General features: G+C 41.9%; 1 protein-coding gene across 15 annotated transcripts in view; it reads left to right on the top strand.

Moving 5' to 3' along the window:
* Positions 1-17093, top strand: part of NINL (ninein like) — a 235660-nt gene extending 218567 nt beyond the window's left edge. For 8 of the 15 annotated variants that reach the window (XM_058286791.1, XM_058286804.2, XM_058286802.2 and 5 more), the window contains 3 exons: positions 7042-7254; positions 12970-13083; positions 15762-17093. In XM_058286791.1, coding sequence (XP_058142774.1) covers positions 7042-7254; positions 12970-13083; positions 15762-15953 — 519 coding nt within the window. In that variant the 3' untranslated portion in view covers positions 15954-17093. The remainder of the gene's footprint in view (positions 1-7041; positions 7255-12969; positions 13084-15761) is intronic. The other 7 variants (XM_058286801.2, XM_058286799.2, XM_071211598.1 and 4 more) reach the window with 1 other exon arrangement.
* Positions 17094-17311: the final 218 nt, after the last annotated feature.

Genomic DNA, 17311 nt, shown 5'->3' with positions numbered 1-17311 from the left:
GCATCAGCACTGTACATGGGCCAGTTCCACGAGGGTCAAGGAGGACCAGAGTTTGAACCACGGATCTCCCATGTGGTAGACAGATGCCCTAACCACTGGGCCAAGTCTGCCACTCCAGGTGCTCTTTGAAATGTGGGAGTCAGGTGGCTGTGGGGCAGCAGGAGGCCACTGGATTGCAAACTGGAGTGCCCAACACTCGGAATCTGAGATGAGAATCCAAGTGGAGGCCAAGGTCAGTGGAGACAGGCTCTTGAAGTGGTTCTCCCTGTCTGTCTACTGCCAAAGGGCCCTGTGAGCTGCCTGCCAGGGGCTGGAGACTGAGTGTGTGTGCTAGTGTCTGATGTGCATATGTGCATGCACACGTATTTGCATGTGTACACTTACGTATGCACCTCTGGCATAACGATTGCCCTAAGGAACAGTGACACTTGACAGTGATGATCTGATACTCCTAAAATGCTCTGCCCTCCTAGGATATTTACATCTTCAGGGTCCTTGAAGGGGAGCTGGGACCAGAAGGCCTGGGGTCTCAGAGCTGCTGTCACAGCTGGGGCTGGCTGCTGAGACCCCCTCTTGTGTTCCTTGTGTGACAGTAGCCAGTGCCCCACTTTCTCCCCACCACAAGGTCATGTCTGACCCACCTTTAGAGGTGATGCTTGAGGGAGCCTTGTTCCCGCACAGGCGCCATGAGGAGGACCTGTTAGTGGAGTCTCCCAGGGCGTGGTGGTGAGTGAGGGGTCCACAGACCAGCTCTCTTAGGGTTGCCAAGGAAATTCTGGGCATTGTAAGTGAAGCCTCCAGAATCAAAATAATTTAAACAGTGTTTAGATTTAACCTTGTTTCATTGAAGTTCCTCCGAATTGCTTAATAAAAGGAGTTGGCTGATATAGGTGTAGTTCAATAATAATTATTATTTATAACATCAGTAAAGTCTTGTCATCCGTATGGTTGCAGAACTAGGTCACCACATCACTGGCCCCAATTCCACTTCAACATTCACTCTATGTTTAATTACCTTCAATGAAGGGGAAGCCGGTTCTTACCTATGTTTCAAGAGTGTAAAGCCTCCACTCTAAGGAGTGAAAAGCCTCCTCTGCAAGGAAAATTACCATACCCATCTATATAGGTACATATTTTACTACAATAATATATATATATTTATTTATTTATTTATTTAAAAATTTTGTCATTTTAACCATTTTTAAGAATATGATTCAGTGGCATTTAATACATTACAATGTTGTACTATCATCACCTCAATCCATTATCAAAATGTTTTTGTATCACCGATGTGGAGACGGTGGCCACAGGAGTTGTTGAGAGCAGGGAGAGGGAGGAAGAGGTGTGATATGGGGCATTTTCGGATTCTCATCTGCAGGGACAGATGCAGGACATTGTTTATCCTGCCATAACCCACTGGTTGGACGGTATTCACCAAAAGCAATTAATGTGCCTTACTGATGAAAGGGGATGTTGATGTGGGAGGAGCGAGGGACGGGGGTAGTGGGGTATATGGGAAGCTCTTATGCTTTTTAACATAGCATTTTGTGTCATCTATTTCTCTATTTTAAAAAAAAGACAAAATAAATAAAACCATTTATACACACACATACACACACACACACACAAATAATTAGGGATGGTGATGCCCAGTGTAAACTATAATATAAACTATAGTCCATTGTTAGTAGCAGTGCTTCAATTCAGTTCAACTGTAACAAATGTACCACACTAATGAAAGATGTTAGTGGGAAAGGGGGGGGGAGGAGGGGGCGCATATGGGAATCCCCTATATCTGTTATGTAACATTTTGTAATCTAAATCTTCTTTAAAAGTTTTTTTTTTTTCATTAAAAGGAACAGTGAGGGGAAAAAAAAGATTTGGGGAGCATTCATTCAGGTAACAACCAAAAAAAAAAAAGTTTCATCACCCCAAACAGGATCTCTATACCCATGAAATCCATGAAGTAATAACTCCCCATTTCCCCTCCCTGCAGCTCCTGTTAACCTGTACTCTACTTTCTGTCTCTAGGAATTTGCCAGTTCTAGATATTTAATGCGAGGAATCTTACAGTATTGGTTCTTTCTGAGTTATTTCACTCAGCATAACGTTTTCAAGGTTCATCCATGTTGTATCAGGTGTCAGAAATTTTTTTTTTAATAAGGTACCAGGGCTGGGGATTGAACCCCGGACCTCATATGTGCTTAGCTGGCACTCAACCACTGAGCTACACCAGCTCCCCCGAGTTGGGTTTTTTTTTTTTTCATTTGTTTGCTTGCTTGTTTTGTGGGTTTTATTGGTGTTTTTTAATGTGGTTGTGTCATTGTGCTTCCACGCTGTGCAGGTCTTAGATGCCTTTTTTCTTTTTTTACCAGGATGTTCCAGGGATCAAACCCTGGTCCTCCATATGGTAAACGGAAGCTCAATTGCTTGAGCCACAGCCGCTTCTCCAAAATATATTTCTTTTTACAGTTGAATAATATTCCATTAGTTGATGGAAAGACTATCTTTCTGTCTTTTGGCAATTGATAATGCCATTCTGAACATCAGTGTGTTAAGTATTTGTTGAAGTCCCTGTCTTCATTTCTTTGGGGTATATACATTAGAGTGGAATTGCTGAGTCATGTAATAATTCTATCTCTAACTTTTTGAGGAACCACCAAACTTTTCCACAGTGGCTGTACCATTTTACATTCCTGTCAGTAATTCATGAGGGTTACGATTTTTCCACATCCTCACCAAAAACTTATTTTCTCTTTTGTTTTTTTTCATGGCCATTCTAGTGGATGTGAAGTGGTATTTCGTTGTGGTTTTGATTTGCATTTCCTTAATGACTAATAATGTTGAGCATCTTTTCATGTGCTTTTGGGCCACTTGTATATCTTTGGAGAAAAGTGTATTCAATCCTTTGCCCATTTTTTAATTGGTGGTTTGTCTTTTTGTTGTTGAATTGTAGGGTGTATATATAAATATATGCTGGATATAGAGGGATTAAGAGGTGACTGCTAAGGGTTATGGAGCTTTTCTTTTTGGAGTAATGAAATTGTTCTAAAATATTTTGTGGTGATGAATGCACAACACTGTAATTATACTAAAAGCCATTGATTGTACACTTTGGGTAGATTGTTTGGTATGTGAGTATATCTCAGTAAAACAGATTTTTAAGAAAAATTTTTAACAAACCTTTATCAGTATATGGTTTCCAAATATTTTCTTCTATTATGTAAGTTGTTTCTTCACTTTCTTGAAAATATCCTTAATGCACAAAAGTTTTCATTTTGATCAAGTCCATTTATTTACATTTTTGTTGTTGCCAGTGCTCTTGGTGTCATAGCTAGGAATCCATTGCCCAATCTGAGGTCATGAAGATTTACCCCTATGTTTTCTTCTAAGAGTTCTATGATTTTAGCTCTTAAATTCAGGTCTTTGATCCATTTTAAGTTAATTTTTGTAAATGGGGTGAGATTGGTGTACATGTTCATGCTTTTGCATGTGGATATATAGTTTTCCTAGCAGCACCATTTGTTGAAAAGATGATTTTTTCCCCAGACAGTGGATTTGACACCCTTTTGAAAATCATTTGGCCATAGATGTACAGGTTTATTTCTGGGCTCTCAAGTCTATTCCATTGGTCTATATGTCTATCCTTATGAAAGTACCACATTGTTCTGATTACTGTAACTTCATGGTAAGGTTTGGAAGTCGGGAGGTGTGAACCCTCCAAATGTATTTTTCTTTTTCAAGATGTTTTGGCCATTGGGGCCCCTTGAAATCCATATGAATTTGTGGACTGGCTTTTCCATATCCGTGAAAAAGGCTGCTGGAATTTTTTATAGCAATTTTTAGGTCACTTTGGGTAGTACAAAATCTTAACAATATTAAGTCTTCCAATCCATAAGCATGGATGCCCTTCCTTGCTTCTTTCAAGAATGCTTTTTATTTTTAATGTGTATGTCTTTTATTTCCATGTTAAATGTATTCCTGGGTATTTTGTTGTTTTACATGCTATTGTAAATGGAGTTGTTTTCTTACTTTCCTTTTCAGATTGCTTGTTACTGGTGTATGGAAACACAACTAATTTCTATGTGTTGATTTTGTAACCTGAAACTTGCTAAAATCATTTGTTAGTTCCATTAGCTTTTTATTTTTTTAAGATTTATTTTTATTTCTCGCCCCTCCCCCACCATTGTCTGCTCTCTTGTGTCCATTAGCTGTGTGTTCTGTGTCTGCTTGCATTCTCAGCAGCACCAGGAAACTGTGTCTTTTTTGTTGCGTCATCTTGCTGCATCAGCTCTGTGTGTGTGTGGTGCCACTCCTGGGCGGGCTGTGCTTTTCGCACGGGGTAGCTCTCCTTGCGGGGTGCACTCCTTGCACATGGGGCTCCCCTATGTGGGGGACAGCCTGAGTGGCACGGCACTCCTTGCATGTGGCAGCACTGTGCTGGGTCAGTTTACCACACGGGTCAGGAGGCCCTTGATTTGAACCCTGGGCCTCCTGTATAATAGGCGGACACTCTGTCAGTTGAGCCACATCTGCTTCCCTCCTTTAGCTTTTTAGTAGATTCTTCAAGCTTTTTTATATAAAGAAAGTGTCATCTGCAAATAGGGATAGCTTTATTTCTTTATTTCTACTTAGATGCCTATTTTCTTCCTTGCCTAATTGCTCTTGCTAGAACTTACAGGATAATATTGAAAGCACTGGTGAAAGTCGACATCCTTGTCTTGTTCCTGATCTCAGGGGGAAAGTTTCCAGTCTTTCACCACTGAGTATGATTTTAGCTTTGTATTTCCTTTCTAATTCTAGTTTTCTGCATGTTTTTATCATAAAACTGTGTTGGATTTTGTTGGATGTCTTTTTGCATCAGTTGAGATTATCATGTGGATTTTTCATTTGCTCTATTCATATAGTGTATTATGTTGATTGATTTTCTTCAGTTAAGCCACCCTTGAATTACTGGGTTAAATCCCACTTGGATCATGGTATATAATCCTTTTAATATATTTTTTATTTGATTTGTAGAAATTAACAAACCTTTATCTACACAGACTAAGAGAAAGAAAACTCAAATTACTAAAATTGGTAATGAGTGATTGTATTACTGGCTTTACAAAAATTATAAGGGTTATAAGAGAATATATGAACAACTGTATACCAACAAATTGAATAACTTAGATGAAATGGACAAATTTCTAGAAACACATAAACTCTCAAAGCTGTCTCAAGAAGAAATAAAAAATCTGAATAGTCTATAAAAAGCAAGGGGGCTGAATCGGTAATCAAAACCTTGCAACAAAGAAAAGTCCAGGACCAGATGGCTTTACTACTGAATTCTACCAAACATTTAAAGATGATTCTCAAATTCTTCCAAAATTTGAAGAGAAAACCATCTGGTCCTGGATTTTTTCTTAGTCTGTATAGATACAAGTTTGTTAGTTTGATCTTTTCAAAGAACCAAATTTTGGATTCATTGATTTTTCTCTGTTGTTTTTCTATTCTCTATTTTCCTTATCTCCACACTAATCATTATTTTTTCATTCCTTCTGCTAGCTCTGGATTTAGTTTGTTCTTTTTCTATTTCCTCAAGTTGTGAAGTTTTTTTTAATGTAGGTATTTACAGCTATAAATTTCCCTCTGAGGACAGCTTTCACTGCATCCCATAAGGTTTGGTATGTTGTATTTTCATTTATCTCAAGATATTTTCTAATTTCACTTTTTATTTCTTCTTTGACCAATTGACTCTTTAAAGATATGTTGTTTAATTTCCACTTAAATGTGAATTTTCCTACTTTCTTTCTGTTAATGATTTCTAGTTTCATTCCATTGTGCTTGAAATCAAAAGATAATTTGTATAATTTCAATCTTTTTAAAGATTGAAAACATTTATTTTGTGTTCTATCATATGGTCTAGCCTGGAGAGTGTCCCATGTGTACTTGAAAATAATGTGTATTCTTCTCTTGTTGGGTGGGATGTTCTGTATGTCTGTTAGGCCTAATTGTTTCATAGTGTTATTCAAGTCTTCTGTTTCCTTATTGATCTTCTCTCTGGTTATTTTATCCATTTCAAATGTGCTGTTTTGAAGTCTCCAGCTGTTATTGTAGAACTGTCTATTTTTCCCTTCAATTCTCTCAGTGTTTGCTTCATATATTTTGGTGTCTTGTTGTTAGGTGCATATATCTTTAAATATTTATTTATTTATTTCTCTACCCTCCTCCCTCCCCGTCTTGATTGTCAGTTCTCTGTGTCTAATCACTGCTTGTTCTTCTTTGTCTGCTTCTGTTGTTGTCAGAAGCACAGGAATCTGTGTTTCTTTTTGTTGTGTCATCTTGTTGTGTCAGCTCTCCGTGTGGGTGGCGCCATTCCTAGGCAGGCTGTACTTTCTTTCGCGCTGGGTAGCTCTCCTTATGGGGTGCACTCCTCGCGCATGGGGCTCCCCTACGCGGGGGCACCCCTGTGTGGCACGGCACTCCTTGCGCGCATCAGCACTGTACATGGGCCAGCTCCACTTGGATCAAGGAGTCCCGGGGTTTGAACCGCAGACCTCCCATGTGGTAGAAGGGTGTCCTAACCACTGGGCCAAGTCCGCTTCCCCATATATCTTTATAATTGTATCTTTTCCATGGACTGAAACTTTTATCAATATATGATATCACAGCTTTATAGCTTTAAAAGAATTAGGACTCTAGTGAAATATTCTGGTAGATTAGACTGGATAGAATATAACTTAAACCTTCCACAGATCTACTTTCATTTTGAGAATAGTGAAACTCAGTTTTCCTGAATCTGTCACTATGTACAAGCTCTGCCTAAATGGGAGTTTGGCTGTCAGGACTTCAAATAAATGAGCTGTTTGTGAAATAATGTGTTTTACTGCACACTCAAGGTCCACAAAAAAGTAAACATGACTTACCTGTTTTTTCCTTTGTAGGGTGCCCTTAAATTTAGAAAAATAGTCACTGGGCCCTCTATGTCTGTGTCTAGTAATACTCTTTAGCACTCAATAATCACGCCAAAACCTGTTCTCGTTTTCTTGTGGGGTGCAGTTACACGGAGCCAGCATGAAGCTGAGCCTGGCTGAATCACAGCATTCAGAGGAGGTGCATCAGCTGCAGGAGCAGATTGAGCAGCTGGTTCCTCAGGACCACGTGAATGAGCTACAGCTCTTGCTAGCGGAAGAGAGGCAGCAGGTTCAGCAACTCCGCAGAAAGCACAGCTTCCTGGCCAAGGAGGCTCAGGAGCGACTGGAAACACAGAAGGTGAGTCCTGGCTGTTTGGGAGAGGGGCCCCCAGAGGCCAGTTTGATAGCATTGGAGTCTAAGGTTCTATTACTGGTCACTCAGCCAAAAACTGCCAAGTGTACAGCCAAAAGCAGAGGGAGGCAGGTCCCATAGCTGCTTCCAGATGCAGCTATAACTCCACAGGACTAGTTGTACAGAAATGAAGGGAATGAGGGGGACTTCCTAACAGCTGTGGAGGATGGATCAGGGAAGAGGACGTGAGCCCTTTGTGGAAGGTATTTTCCACCTACTTGGAGGAGGGTGGGGCCAGCTGGCCTTGAAGGTCCCCCAGCCTGTAGCCCACAGGTCCAAAGTATCTGCCCAGAAGTAGTTTGTCTCTGGGGGCTACAGGTCTCCACACAGGGCCTTTCATGTTTGTCTGCCACACGGAGGCTTCATGACTGAGTTTTAGGGGCTTCCAGCTCAAATTGCAAACAAGACCCTAGAGATATAGAATGAGCAGGCAAGGCCATGTGCCCTGTCCAGAGGGCCAGTGCCTTCTCAGCTCCACCACTGCAGCAGCATGGAGTCCAGGCCCCAGAGGGCCAGTTCCTCTGATTTGAAAGAAAAGCCAGTAGTGAATGTAATTAATACCACTGAATTGTATACCTGATAAGAGGTTCAACTGGGAAATTTTATGTTGTATATATGTTACCATAAAAAATATATATATTTAAAACAAAAGAGAGAGAGAGAAAGAGGAGGAGAAGAGAAGGGGAAAAGAAAGAAGGGAGAGAGGGAGAGGGAGAGGAAGAGAAAGGAAGGAAAGGGAAGGGAAAGAGGAAGTAGGGGAAGGAAAGGGAAGAAGTCCAGAATCTAGATTTCTACATCAACTCCCCCAGGTTTCAAATGATGCATCTGAATAAATTATGAAGAGTGAATAAAATACACCCATAGGTGCCTTTCACGCATGCAGTCAGTAGGTTATTCACCGAGGACGCAAGGCTCTAGGTTTTGGAGGTGAACAAACAAGGCAAAAACTTGTGCCCTAGTGGAGCTTACAGTCTAGCTTTGGAGGGAGACAAAGGAATGAAAACAAACAAGTGAGTAATGCATTTAGTGTATCAGGTGGTGGTGAGTACTGTGCAGAGGGAGAGAGGGAGCAAGTGGTGGTAGGGGGGAGCAGGTGGATGGCATGTTTAAGTAAAGTGGCTGGAGGTGGCCTGAAGGAGGTGAGGGAGCAAGTCCTCCAGTAACCTGGGGGAGAGCGGGAGGGGGATGAACAGCACATACAAAGACCCTGAGCTCGGGGCTTAGTTGGCAAGGAACAGGGGCAAGTTGGACGGCAGCAGGGCACAGTGCTGGCGAGGTGACAGAACAGGCAAGGGTTTCACATGTGGCACAGACTTGTGGGCTTCTGACAGTGTGCCAGGTGTGCTGGGCTTGGCATCTGAATTGATAAAAACTAGTCTATACTCTAATAGGACAGCGGGACGTAGAGGCTCAGAGCATGGAGACACTGCAGAGGTTCAGATCCCAGCTCTACCACTTGGCAGCTGTGTGAACTTGGGCCTGTTATATAACCTTTCTGTGCCTCAGTTTCCTCATCTGTAATACTCCCTTCAAAGTATTATTGTGAGGCATCTATGAGTTAGCACTTTTTAAAAATATATTTATTTATTTTTAAAAGATACATAGATCACACAAAATGTTACATTAAAAAAATATAGAGGATTCCCTTATGCCCCACTCCCAACACCCTCCACTTTTCCCACATCAACAACTTCTTTCATTAGTGTGGTACATTCATTGCAATTATGAATACATTTTGGAGCACTTCTACACAGCATGGATTATATTTATATTGTAGTTTACAGTCTCTCCCAGCCCATTCAGTAGGTTATGGCAGGATATATTATGTCCTGCATCTGTCCCTGCAATATCACTCAGGACAACTCCAGGTCCCCAAAATGCCCCCATAGTACACCTCTTTTTCCCTCTCCCTGCCTTCAGCAACAAATGTGGCCACTATCTCCACATCAATGATATAATTTCTTCCATTGCTAGAATCACATAATTCTATTGTAGAATACCAGTAAGTCCACTCTAGTCTATATTTTATTCCCTAATTCTGAGGACTCTGGGATAGTGATGCCCACTCCCCCTCTAATTGAGAGGGGGCTTTGATCCCATATGGCTGAGGATGGTACTTCTTGCTTCAGTTGTAGACTCTCTTGGTTCCTTGGTGTGGTGGTTGACCATCCTCACCTCCTTGTTAGCTGTCCTGGGTGAGTCCAACGAACTGGAGAGTAGGAGTTGCAACTCTGCTGATGCTCAGGGCCCAGCTGGCACATGGGCAGCCTAGAGATTCAAGTCTCTTAGACATACACCCACTAGCCCCAGTGCCAACCACAGGTTCAATAAAAAGGACAAAAGAGGCTCATGTAAAGAAGTCACATCTGAGTCTAACTCTGTCACAAACTCCAAAGTAGTGTGAGTTAGCACTTTTAAAGTGCTTAAATAATCCCTGGCATGTTACACCCTGTATAAGTATTTGTTTAATAAAAATGACTGAGAGAACAGTTTGCTTCTATAGTATCACAATAGAGATGGACTTTAGAGGCAGATCAGGGACCAGGGAACAGGGGGCGCCTTCATGAGGGAGAATTTGGAGCTGGACTTGAAAGGTGGATGAATGTTTACATTTGGAAGATATATAAATGGCCAAAGAACATATGAAAAAACACTCAACAGCACTAGCCATGAAGTAAATGCAGATCAAAACCACAATGAGATACCATTTCACTCCCACTACAATAGCTGCTATTTAAAAAATGGAAAATTACAAGTGTTGGAGAGGATGTGGAAAAATAGGAACACACTTTCATTGTTGGTGGAAATGTAAAATGTTGCAACTTCTGTGGAAGACAGTTTGGGGGTTAAAGTTAAGTATAGCATTACCATATGACCCAGCTGCCCCACTTCTAGGTACATACCCAAAAGAATTGAAAGCAGGGACTAGAAAGAATATTTGTACATCAATGTTAATAGCAGCATTATTTATCACAGTTGTCAAAACTTGGAAGCAACCCAAGTCTCCATCAATTGATAACTGGATAAACAAAATGTGATATATACATACAATGGAATAGATGGGGGCCACATGGTTGGGAGGGAGTTCTCCAGAGCATGTATATAGGGTACATAAAAATGTTTGGATATATGTTGGGTATTTTCATAACAGTTTCAGTTACAAAAGACAAATGAGGGAGTGCTGAGTTCCTAGCCAGGGGAACTCTATCACATTCCCCAGTGGAACAGCAACAAACCCCCAAGTACAATGGCAAAGACCAACAAAGAAGAGTGGTCCAACAATGAGCCCTTGATGCTGGAGACTATGCTTATGAGCCTGTGTGCCTGAAATATGAACTAGGCCTAGAGCTGCAGGATGCCTAAGAGTTACCTCCTGAGAGCCTCCATGTTACTCAAATGTGGCCACTCTCTAAGCCAAACTCAGCAAGTAAATGCATTACCTTCCCCTCAGTGTGGGACATGACTCCCAGGGATGAGCCTCCCTGGCACCAAGGAATTGCTATCAAGCACTGGCTGGTAATGTAACTAGAAAGAGATCTTGAATAAAAGGGTCAACTCAGACCAGCAGAATATCCCAGCCTACATGTATGATCATGGGTTAAAAATGGCTTTTTGACCTTGAATAAAAGGGGGAAATGGCAAAGACAAATGAGTTTATATGGCTAAGAGTCTTCAAAAAAGAGTCAGGAGGTCATCAAAGGGGTTGTGCTTGTGCACACTTCAGCAGGACCCCAGAGACAGCAAAAGTAGATACAACCCCAGGTATTGGTTTTCCTGAGGGCTATGGAGACCCACAGGTTCTATGGTCATGGCAAATGGCTCTGGAATTCAGTGCCGTGTCAGTTGGCCCTACTTTGGAATTTGTGTTCCTGAGTATGATGGAGTTGGACTCAGAGGTGACCTTTTTACACATGCCTCTTCTGTCACTTTTACTGAACCCGTACTTAGTGCTAGGGTTGGTATTTACTCAGGAGACTTGAATCTCTGAACTGTCTGTGTGCCAGCTGGGCCCTGAGCCTCAGCGGTCTTGCAACTCCTGCCATCTGGTTCATTGGACTTGCCCAGGCCAGGTATCAGGGAGATGAGGATGGTCAGCCACCACACCAGGGAACTGAGAGTGCCTACAACTGCACTCCTGCAAGCAGGAGAATTGCATCTGTCATCCATGTGGAATCTAAGCCCTCTCTTGATATAAAGGTGGAGTGGACATCACCATCCCACGGTCCACAGGATGGAAGAATGGAATATGAATTAGAGTGGACTTGGTAATGTTCTACTGTGGAACTGTTGTGACTGGTAATGGAAGAAATTTTAGCACTGATGTGGAGAAAGTGACCATGGTGGTTGCTGGGGGCAGGGAGAGGAAAAAAGAGATGTGATGTGAGGGCATTTTCAGGACCTGGAGTTGTCCTGAATGATGTTGCAGGGACAGATGCTGGACATTGTATATCCTTCCATGGCCTACTGGATGGACTGGGGGAGAGTGTGGACTGTTATCCATGTGGTGCAGGGTTGCTCCAGGGTGTGTTCGCCAAATACGATGAGTGTGCTGTGGTGATATTGGGGGGGGGGTTGCTGATGTGGGAGGACTGGGGTGAGGGGGGTTGGGGAGGTATATGGGAACCTCTTGTATTTTTTTAATGTAACATTTAAAAAAAAGGAATGAAGTTCTGGTATATGCAACAACATGAATGAATCTTAAATACACCATGTTGAGGGAAATAAGCCAGATACAAAAGGACCAATATTGTATGATCTCACTGATATGAAATAATTAGAATAAGCAAATTCATAGAGTTAGAAACCAGAATACAGGTTACAAGGGGCTGGATTGTAGGTAGGTAATGGTGGGGGGCGGGGTTCATTCTTGAATTATGCCCAGTTTCTGTTTGGAGTGATGAAAAAGTTTTGGTAATGGATGGTAGTGATGGTAGAACAACTTTGTGAATATACATCGTTTAATTGTATATTTGAATATGGTTAAAGGGGGAAATTTCAGATTCTATATATATTGCTAGAATAAAAATAAAGAAAAAAACAACATGACTATACAACACAGTGACCGCTAATGTAAACCATGGACTATAGATAATAGTACAGCTATAAAAATATTCTTTCATCAATTGTAATGAATATACCACACTATGGCAAGGTGTTAATAATAGTGGAGGTAGAGGGGTAGATGGTAACCCTGTATTTTCTGCATGATTTTTCTATAAACCTGTAGCTTCTTTTCCTATGAAAACATTTTATGTAAAGCATATATTCTTAGGAAGAATCTCTTGGCATCATTTAAAAATCTTAAGCTAGAGATGAAGTTAAAGGCTGATATATGATTGACAAAACAAAGAAATTAAACGAGAAATCCTTTAGAAATATATATAACACATCTGGAGAAACTCACTTTGCAGTCATTTGTGATTAAAATCCTAGAACCAGACAAGGCAGTCTGCTGATTCTCCTTGAACTACAAAAAAGAAATATCAGCTTCTTGGCTTGAGAGAATCTTTTTGACTATTACTGAATACAAATGGAGGGTTCATATCTACAGCCACTCTCAGATTGGTACCTTTCCCCTAAATTCTATTTTATAGAAAATAAGTCTTGAAAAGATTCCTTTTGAAATGTAAACTATTGACTTTTAACCTTCTTTTCTGGCAGGAAGAACATGAAAAACACCTTAAAGCCACAGAAGAGCGGGTAGAGGAAGTAGAAATGTTTTTGAAGAATACAGAAATGCTCCTACAAGAAAAAGTAAATGAGCTGAAAGAACAAGTGAGTAGTAGTTTCGTTATTTCATTATTCACATGCTCTTTCCAAACATGTTTTCCTTTGGTCATTGTTACCAGAGCTAGCTGATGCAGCAAGAGGCCATGTTGTCACCATTCTGAAGAAAACCCCAGGCTTGTTTAGGAACCACTGAATCTGGGACTTTGTCTACACTTCATTCTGAGAATGTAAAGCTTTTTTTCAGAGGGTCAACAATTAGAAACAGTCAATAGACAAAGAACTGATGTACTAGATGTGTACCCTTCACCCTATGTGTACATTGTATTTTATTTTGAGAATTGTTTTAAGGTATATTTTTTGATATGTTAACATAATCTCAGGAAGGACATTCATTAATTCATTCATTTATTCATTTGTTCAGTCACTCAGCAAGTATTTACTGAGCATCTACTGCATATCAAGTTATCATTCTAGGCAGACCCTGAGATGTAAACTAAGTCTCTGCTCTCATGGAACTTACCTTCTAAAGGTGGAGACAGATGACAGAAAGGTGGATAACCTCAGGTCATGATAAATGTTCTGGTAAAACTAAAACAGGAATGGACTAGAGAGTTGGGGGCAGAATGGTGGTCAGGGTGGCCACTTTGAAGAGAGGGTGTTGGAGTAGAGAGAGATGAGGGACATGACCCAGCCATGTGAATGTTTAACCATCTTCTCACAAAGTCAGATTGGTGATTTGGGCAGGACCTTTGTCCCCCAGCGAGACAGTCCTGGGCATGGTAGGACAGTTGTCATACCTGACCACCAGATGCTACATGCCAGTAAGGGTGCCCTAAAAGGGGAGCCACATACCTCTGCCTGTACTAGAGGACAGGTAGGGATGCCAGGGAGGCAGAGAGGGCAGAGTAGGCCGACGGGCAAGTGTCCTTCAGACAGGAATAAATGAGGCACGTGGGAAAGACATCAGGAGGTTGCTGCCGGTGATGTGAACTCTGGCCAGGAGACACGGGTATGGGAGGCAGGGCCCAGGCAGGCAGTGTCTTACAGGCCAAGGTCAGGAGTTTGGATTTCATTTTAATTGCAGTTAGAAACCATTGGGAGATTTTTTAAGTAAAATTTTAGGGTGATTGCACTCCCCGGAGAGAAAAAAATAACTTGGGCTGCTATAGAAAGCAAAGATAAAGTGGGGAGAGTGGGGGGAGAGGTTGCATAGCTCTGTTCATCTATAGACCTCTACAGTCTAATTCAGCCAACAAGTTAGCCTAAGAAGAACTGATGCAGGGAGCCAGTGTGGCCCAATGGTTGAGCTCCAGCTTCCCACATACGAGGTCCCGGGTTCAATCCCCAGCCCTGGCACTGCCAAAAAAAAGAGAAAGAAAGAAAGAAAGAACTGATATAGCAACAGCACAGCCAGGTGACCAAGTTGCTGGCCACCTGGGGTTGGGAGCAGGGCCCAGGCAGGAATGGAAAGAACACACAAGAAGCATCTAGCCAAGGCCAGCCACTCGAGAGAGCTGCGTTCAGTGTAGAAGGAATGAAGAGAAAGGTGACCACCTGGAGAAAGGTCCTTATCGTATGCTGCTTCCCATCTTAAAGAACTCTTGGCTTTGCCTGTCCCTGGCTGCCCCTCCCCAACCACCACCTCTCCCACTTCCCTGCTTCTCTTTACAGGAAAGGCCCTCGAGAAATGGGTATATGCCTACTCTTTCTCAACCCCTCGCCTCACATTCTCTCTGGCCAGTGACGCAGCCCCAGTTTGGTGGAGTTGTGTCCGTGGAGTTGTGTAGTGGCTACCCACTCCCAACCACCAATCCATGCTGAGCCCATCAGCTCTGCCTGCCTAATGGATGCAGAATTCAAATACTCTTCCCTTCCCGCTCTCACCCTAGTCTAAGCCACCCTCAACTGTGCCTCCTAACAGGTAGTTTCCACCCTTGCCTTCTCCCTTAATCTCTTTTCAATGCAGGAATAGCAACATCCCTTCTAAAACATGATTGAGATCACATCCCTCCTCTGCTTAGACCCTCCAATGGCTTCCCAATGCCCTTAGAATGGCCTCCAGGGTTCTCAGGCTCTAGTTTTCCTCCCCATCTCACAGAGCTGACTTCCTGTCTACCTCCCTGAACCACACCCCTCCAGCCACGCTGCCTAGCAGTTCCTATTGCCCCAAGCACACACCAGCCTCAGGGCCTTTGCACTAATCCCTCCCTCCAACATTCTCTTGACTGGCCCCCTTGCTTTGTTCAAGGCTCTGTTCAAATGTCTGCTCTCCCACCTATAATAGCAGCCGCCTCCTCTGCTGTCTGTCTCCCCGACCCTGCTCAGACTTCTCACCACTCAACATACTCCTTGCTTCTGGTTTATCTCTTCTATAGAAAATGTGCTCTATGACAGCAGACATTTTCTGTTTCCACTGCTGGTGTGGCACTTGGCACCTGGTGGGCACTCGGTAACTGTTGAATGAATGAACAAAGTTGGTGCTGACTTACAAAGCCTGGCAGGCTTTGGTGGTGATGTGCGGCTGTCAACATGTGGACACACTGCCACCTGCCCAAGCCTCGCCACTTACCTTGTTCGAGGTATGAAAGCAAGGGTCCCAGCATTGGTGACAAAAACTGTCATTACAGCCAACATTTGCCCCAGATCTGTCAGAGCCCAAGCTGGTCGCATGGCGAGCGTCTCCGCACTAGATTCACAGTGACTATGACCTTCTCTCTCTCTAGTTTGAAAAGAACACAAAATCCCACCTGCTGCTGAAGGACCTCTACGTGGAGAACGCTCACCTCATGAAAGAACTGCAGGTCACTGAAGAGAAGCAAAAAAGTGTAGAGAAGAAAAACCTCATCTTGGAAGAAAAAATTCGAGCTCTCAACAAGTTAATTAATAAGATAGCTTCAGCATCCCTCTCTGTGTAAGGGCTGCATGGTTTCTTGGAATGTGTTTTCAAAGAACAGTTCTTAAAATTTAGCCACAAGGGTGGGGAATAGATGTGGCTCAAGCAGCTGAGCACCCACCTCTTACATAGGAGGCCCCGAATCTGGTTTCCGGTGCCTTCTGAAAAAGCAAAAACAAACAAGCAAAACTAACGAGAAATAAAAAACAACTCAGGTAAGCCAATGTGGCTCAGTGTTTGAGCACTGGCTTCCTACATACAAGGTCCTGGGTTCAATCCTCAGTACCTCAAAAAAAAATTTAAGCCACAGGGATGCCATCCTTTCTATGGCTCTTTGGCCATATCTGAGGACTGTGACTCTTTGTTCAACCCCAGAGACTTAATGAATGTCTACTATGTGCCAGATGCTGGGAGAAAATGTCAGTGTTTGTATTAGAGGTCCTGGGTAATTTTCCTGTATAATATTCCCAATGTTGCCCCTCCGCAGTGAACAGATTATGGGGGGCTCTCGGCAAAGAATGACGGAAAGACAATAGGTTAAAATAAACTTGAAATCTTGTCCTTTTAACTTTGCCTGCAAAGATTCAGTGCAAATACAAAATCAGGGGTCTGTACAGTTTTACCATTTCACTGTTACTGATTTGGGCTTAGGTCATTGTTGATGGTGTGTCTTGATAGTAGTCTATTCCAGACTGTCAATTCAGCCATAAGGGGAGGATCCCCTTCCTTGGGGACTGCTGTGCCACATGTGGTTGTAGGATGGTGCTGAGGTCTCTGGACTCTGGTACAGTGATATTTATTGCAAATGCATTCTTCTCCTCAATGGAAAGTCATCACACTGGAAATTGTATTATATATCTATATGTATAAAGAAAGTATACTTTTATATCCAAAATATACATAAATTATGACCATTGGATTTATCCAAACATCTGAATGTACTACTGTAATACAAAAGTCACTGTATTTGCAATAAATTTTTTCCTATTAAACTTGATTTAAGTTTAACATTTTAATCTTTTAATAAAATATTTCAAATCTATAGAAAAATGCAGAGTTTTGTAAGAAACACCTCTGTGGTCATCAGGTAAATGTATTAAAAATAACTTTTTTAATTACAGTTTTATTGATGCATATTAATAAAGCATACAATCCATCCAAAGTGTACAATCATTGGTATTTGGTATAATCACATAGTTTTGCATTTATCATTTCAATCATTATTAGAGCATTTTCATTTTCAAAGAAAAATAATGGTAATAAAAAATAGAAAATGAAAACCTCTACTCCTTAATAATCACCTCTCAATCTCTCTATGCATTCCCTGTCATTCATTGCTGCTATTCTGTTTCCATCTCTCTAATTTATTTCTATTTATAT

Source organism: Dasypus novemcinctus, chromosome 24 (genome assembly GCF_030445035.2).
Source record: "Dasypus novemcinctus isolate mDasNov1 chromosome 24, mDasNov1.1.hap2, whole genome shotgun sequence".
NCBI lineage: Eukaryota > Metazoa > Chordata > Mammalia > Cingulata > Dasypodidae > Dasypus > Dasypus novemcinctus.
The sequence above is the reverse complement of the archived record's forward strand: the minus strand, read 5'-3'. Positions and strand labels throughout refer to the sequence as shown.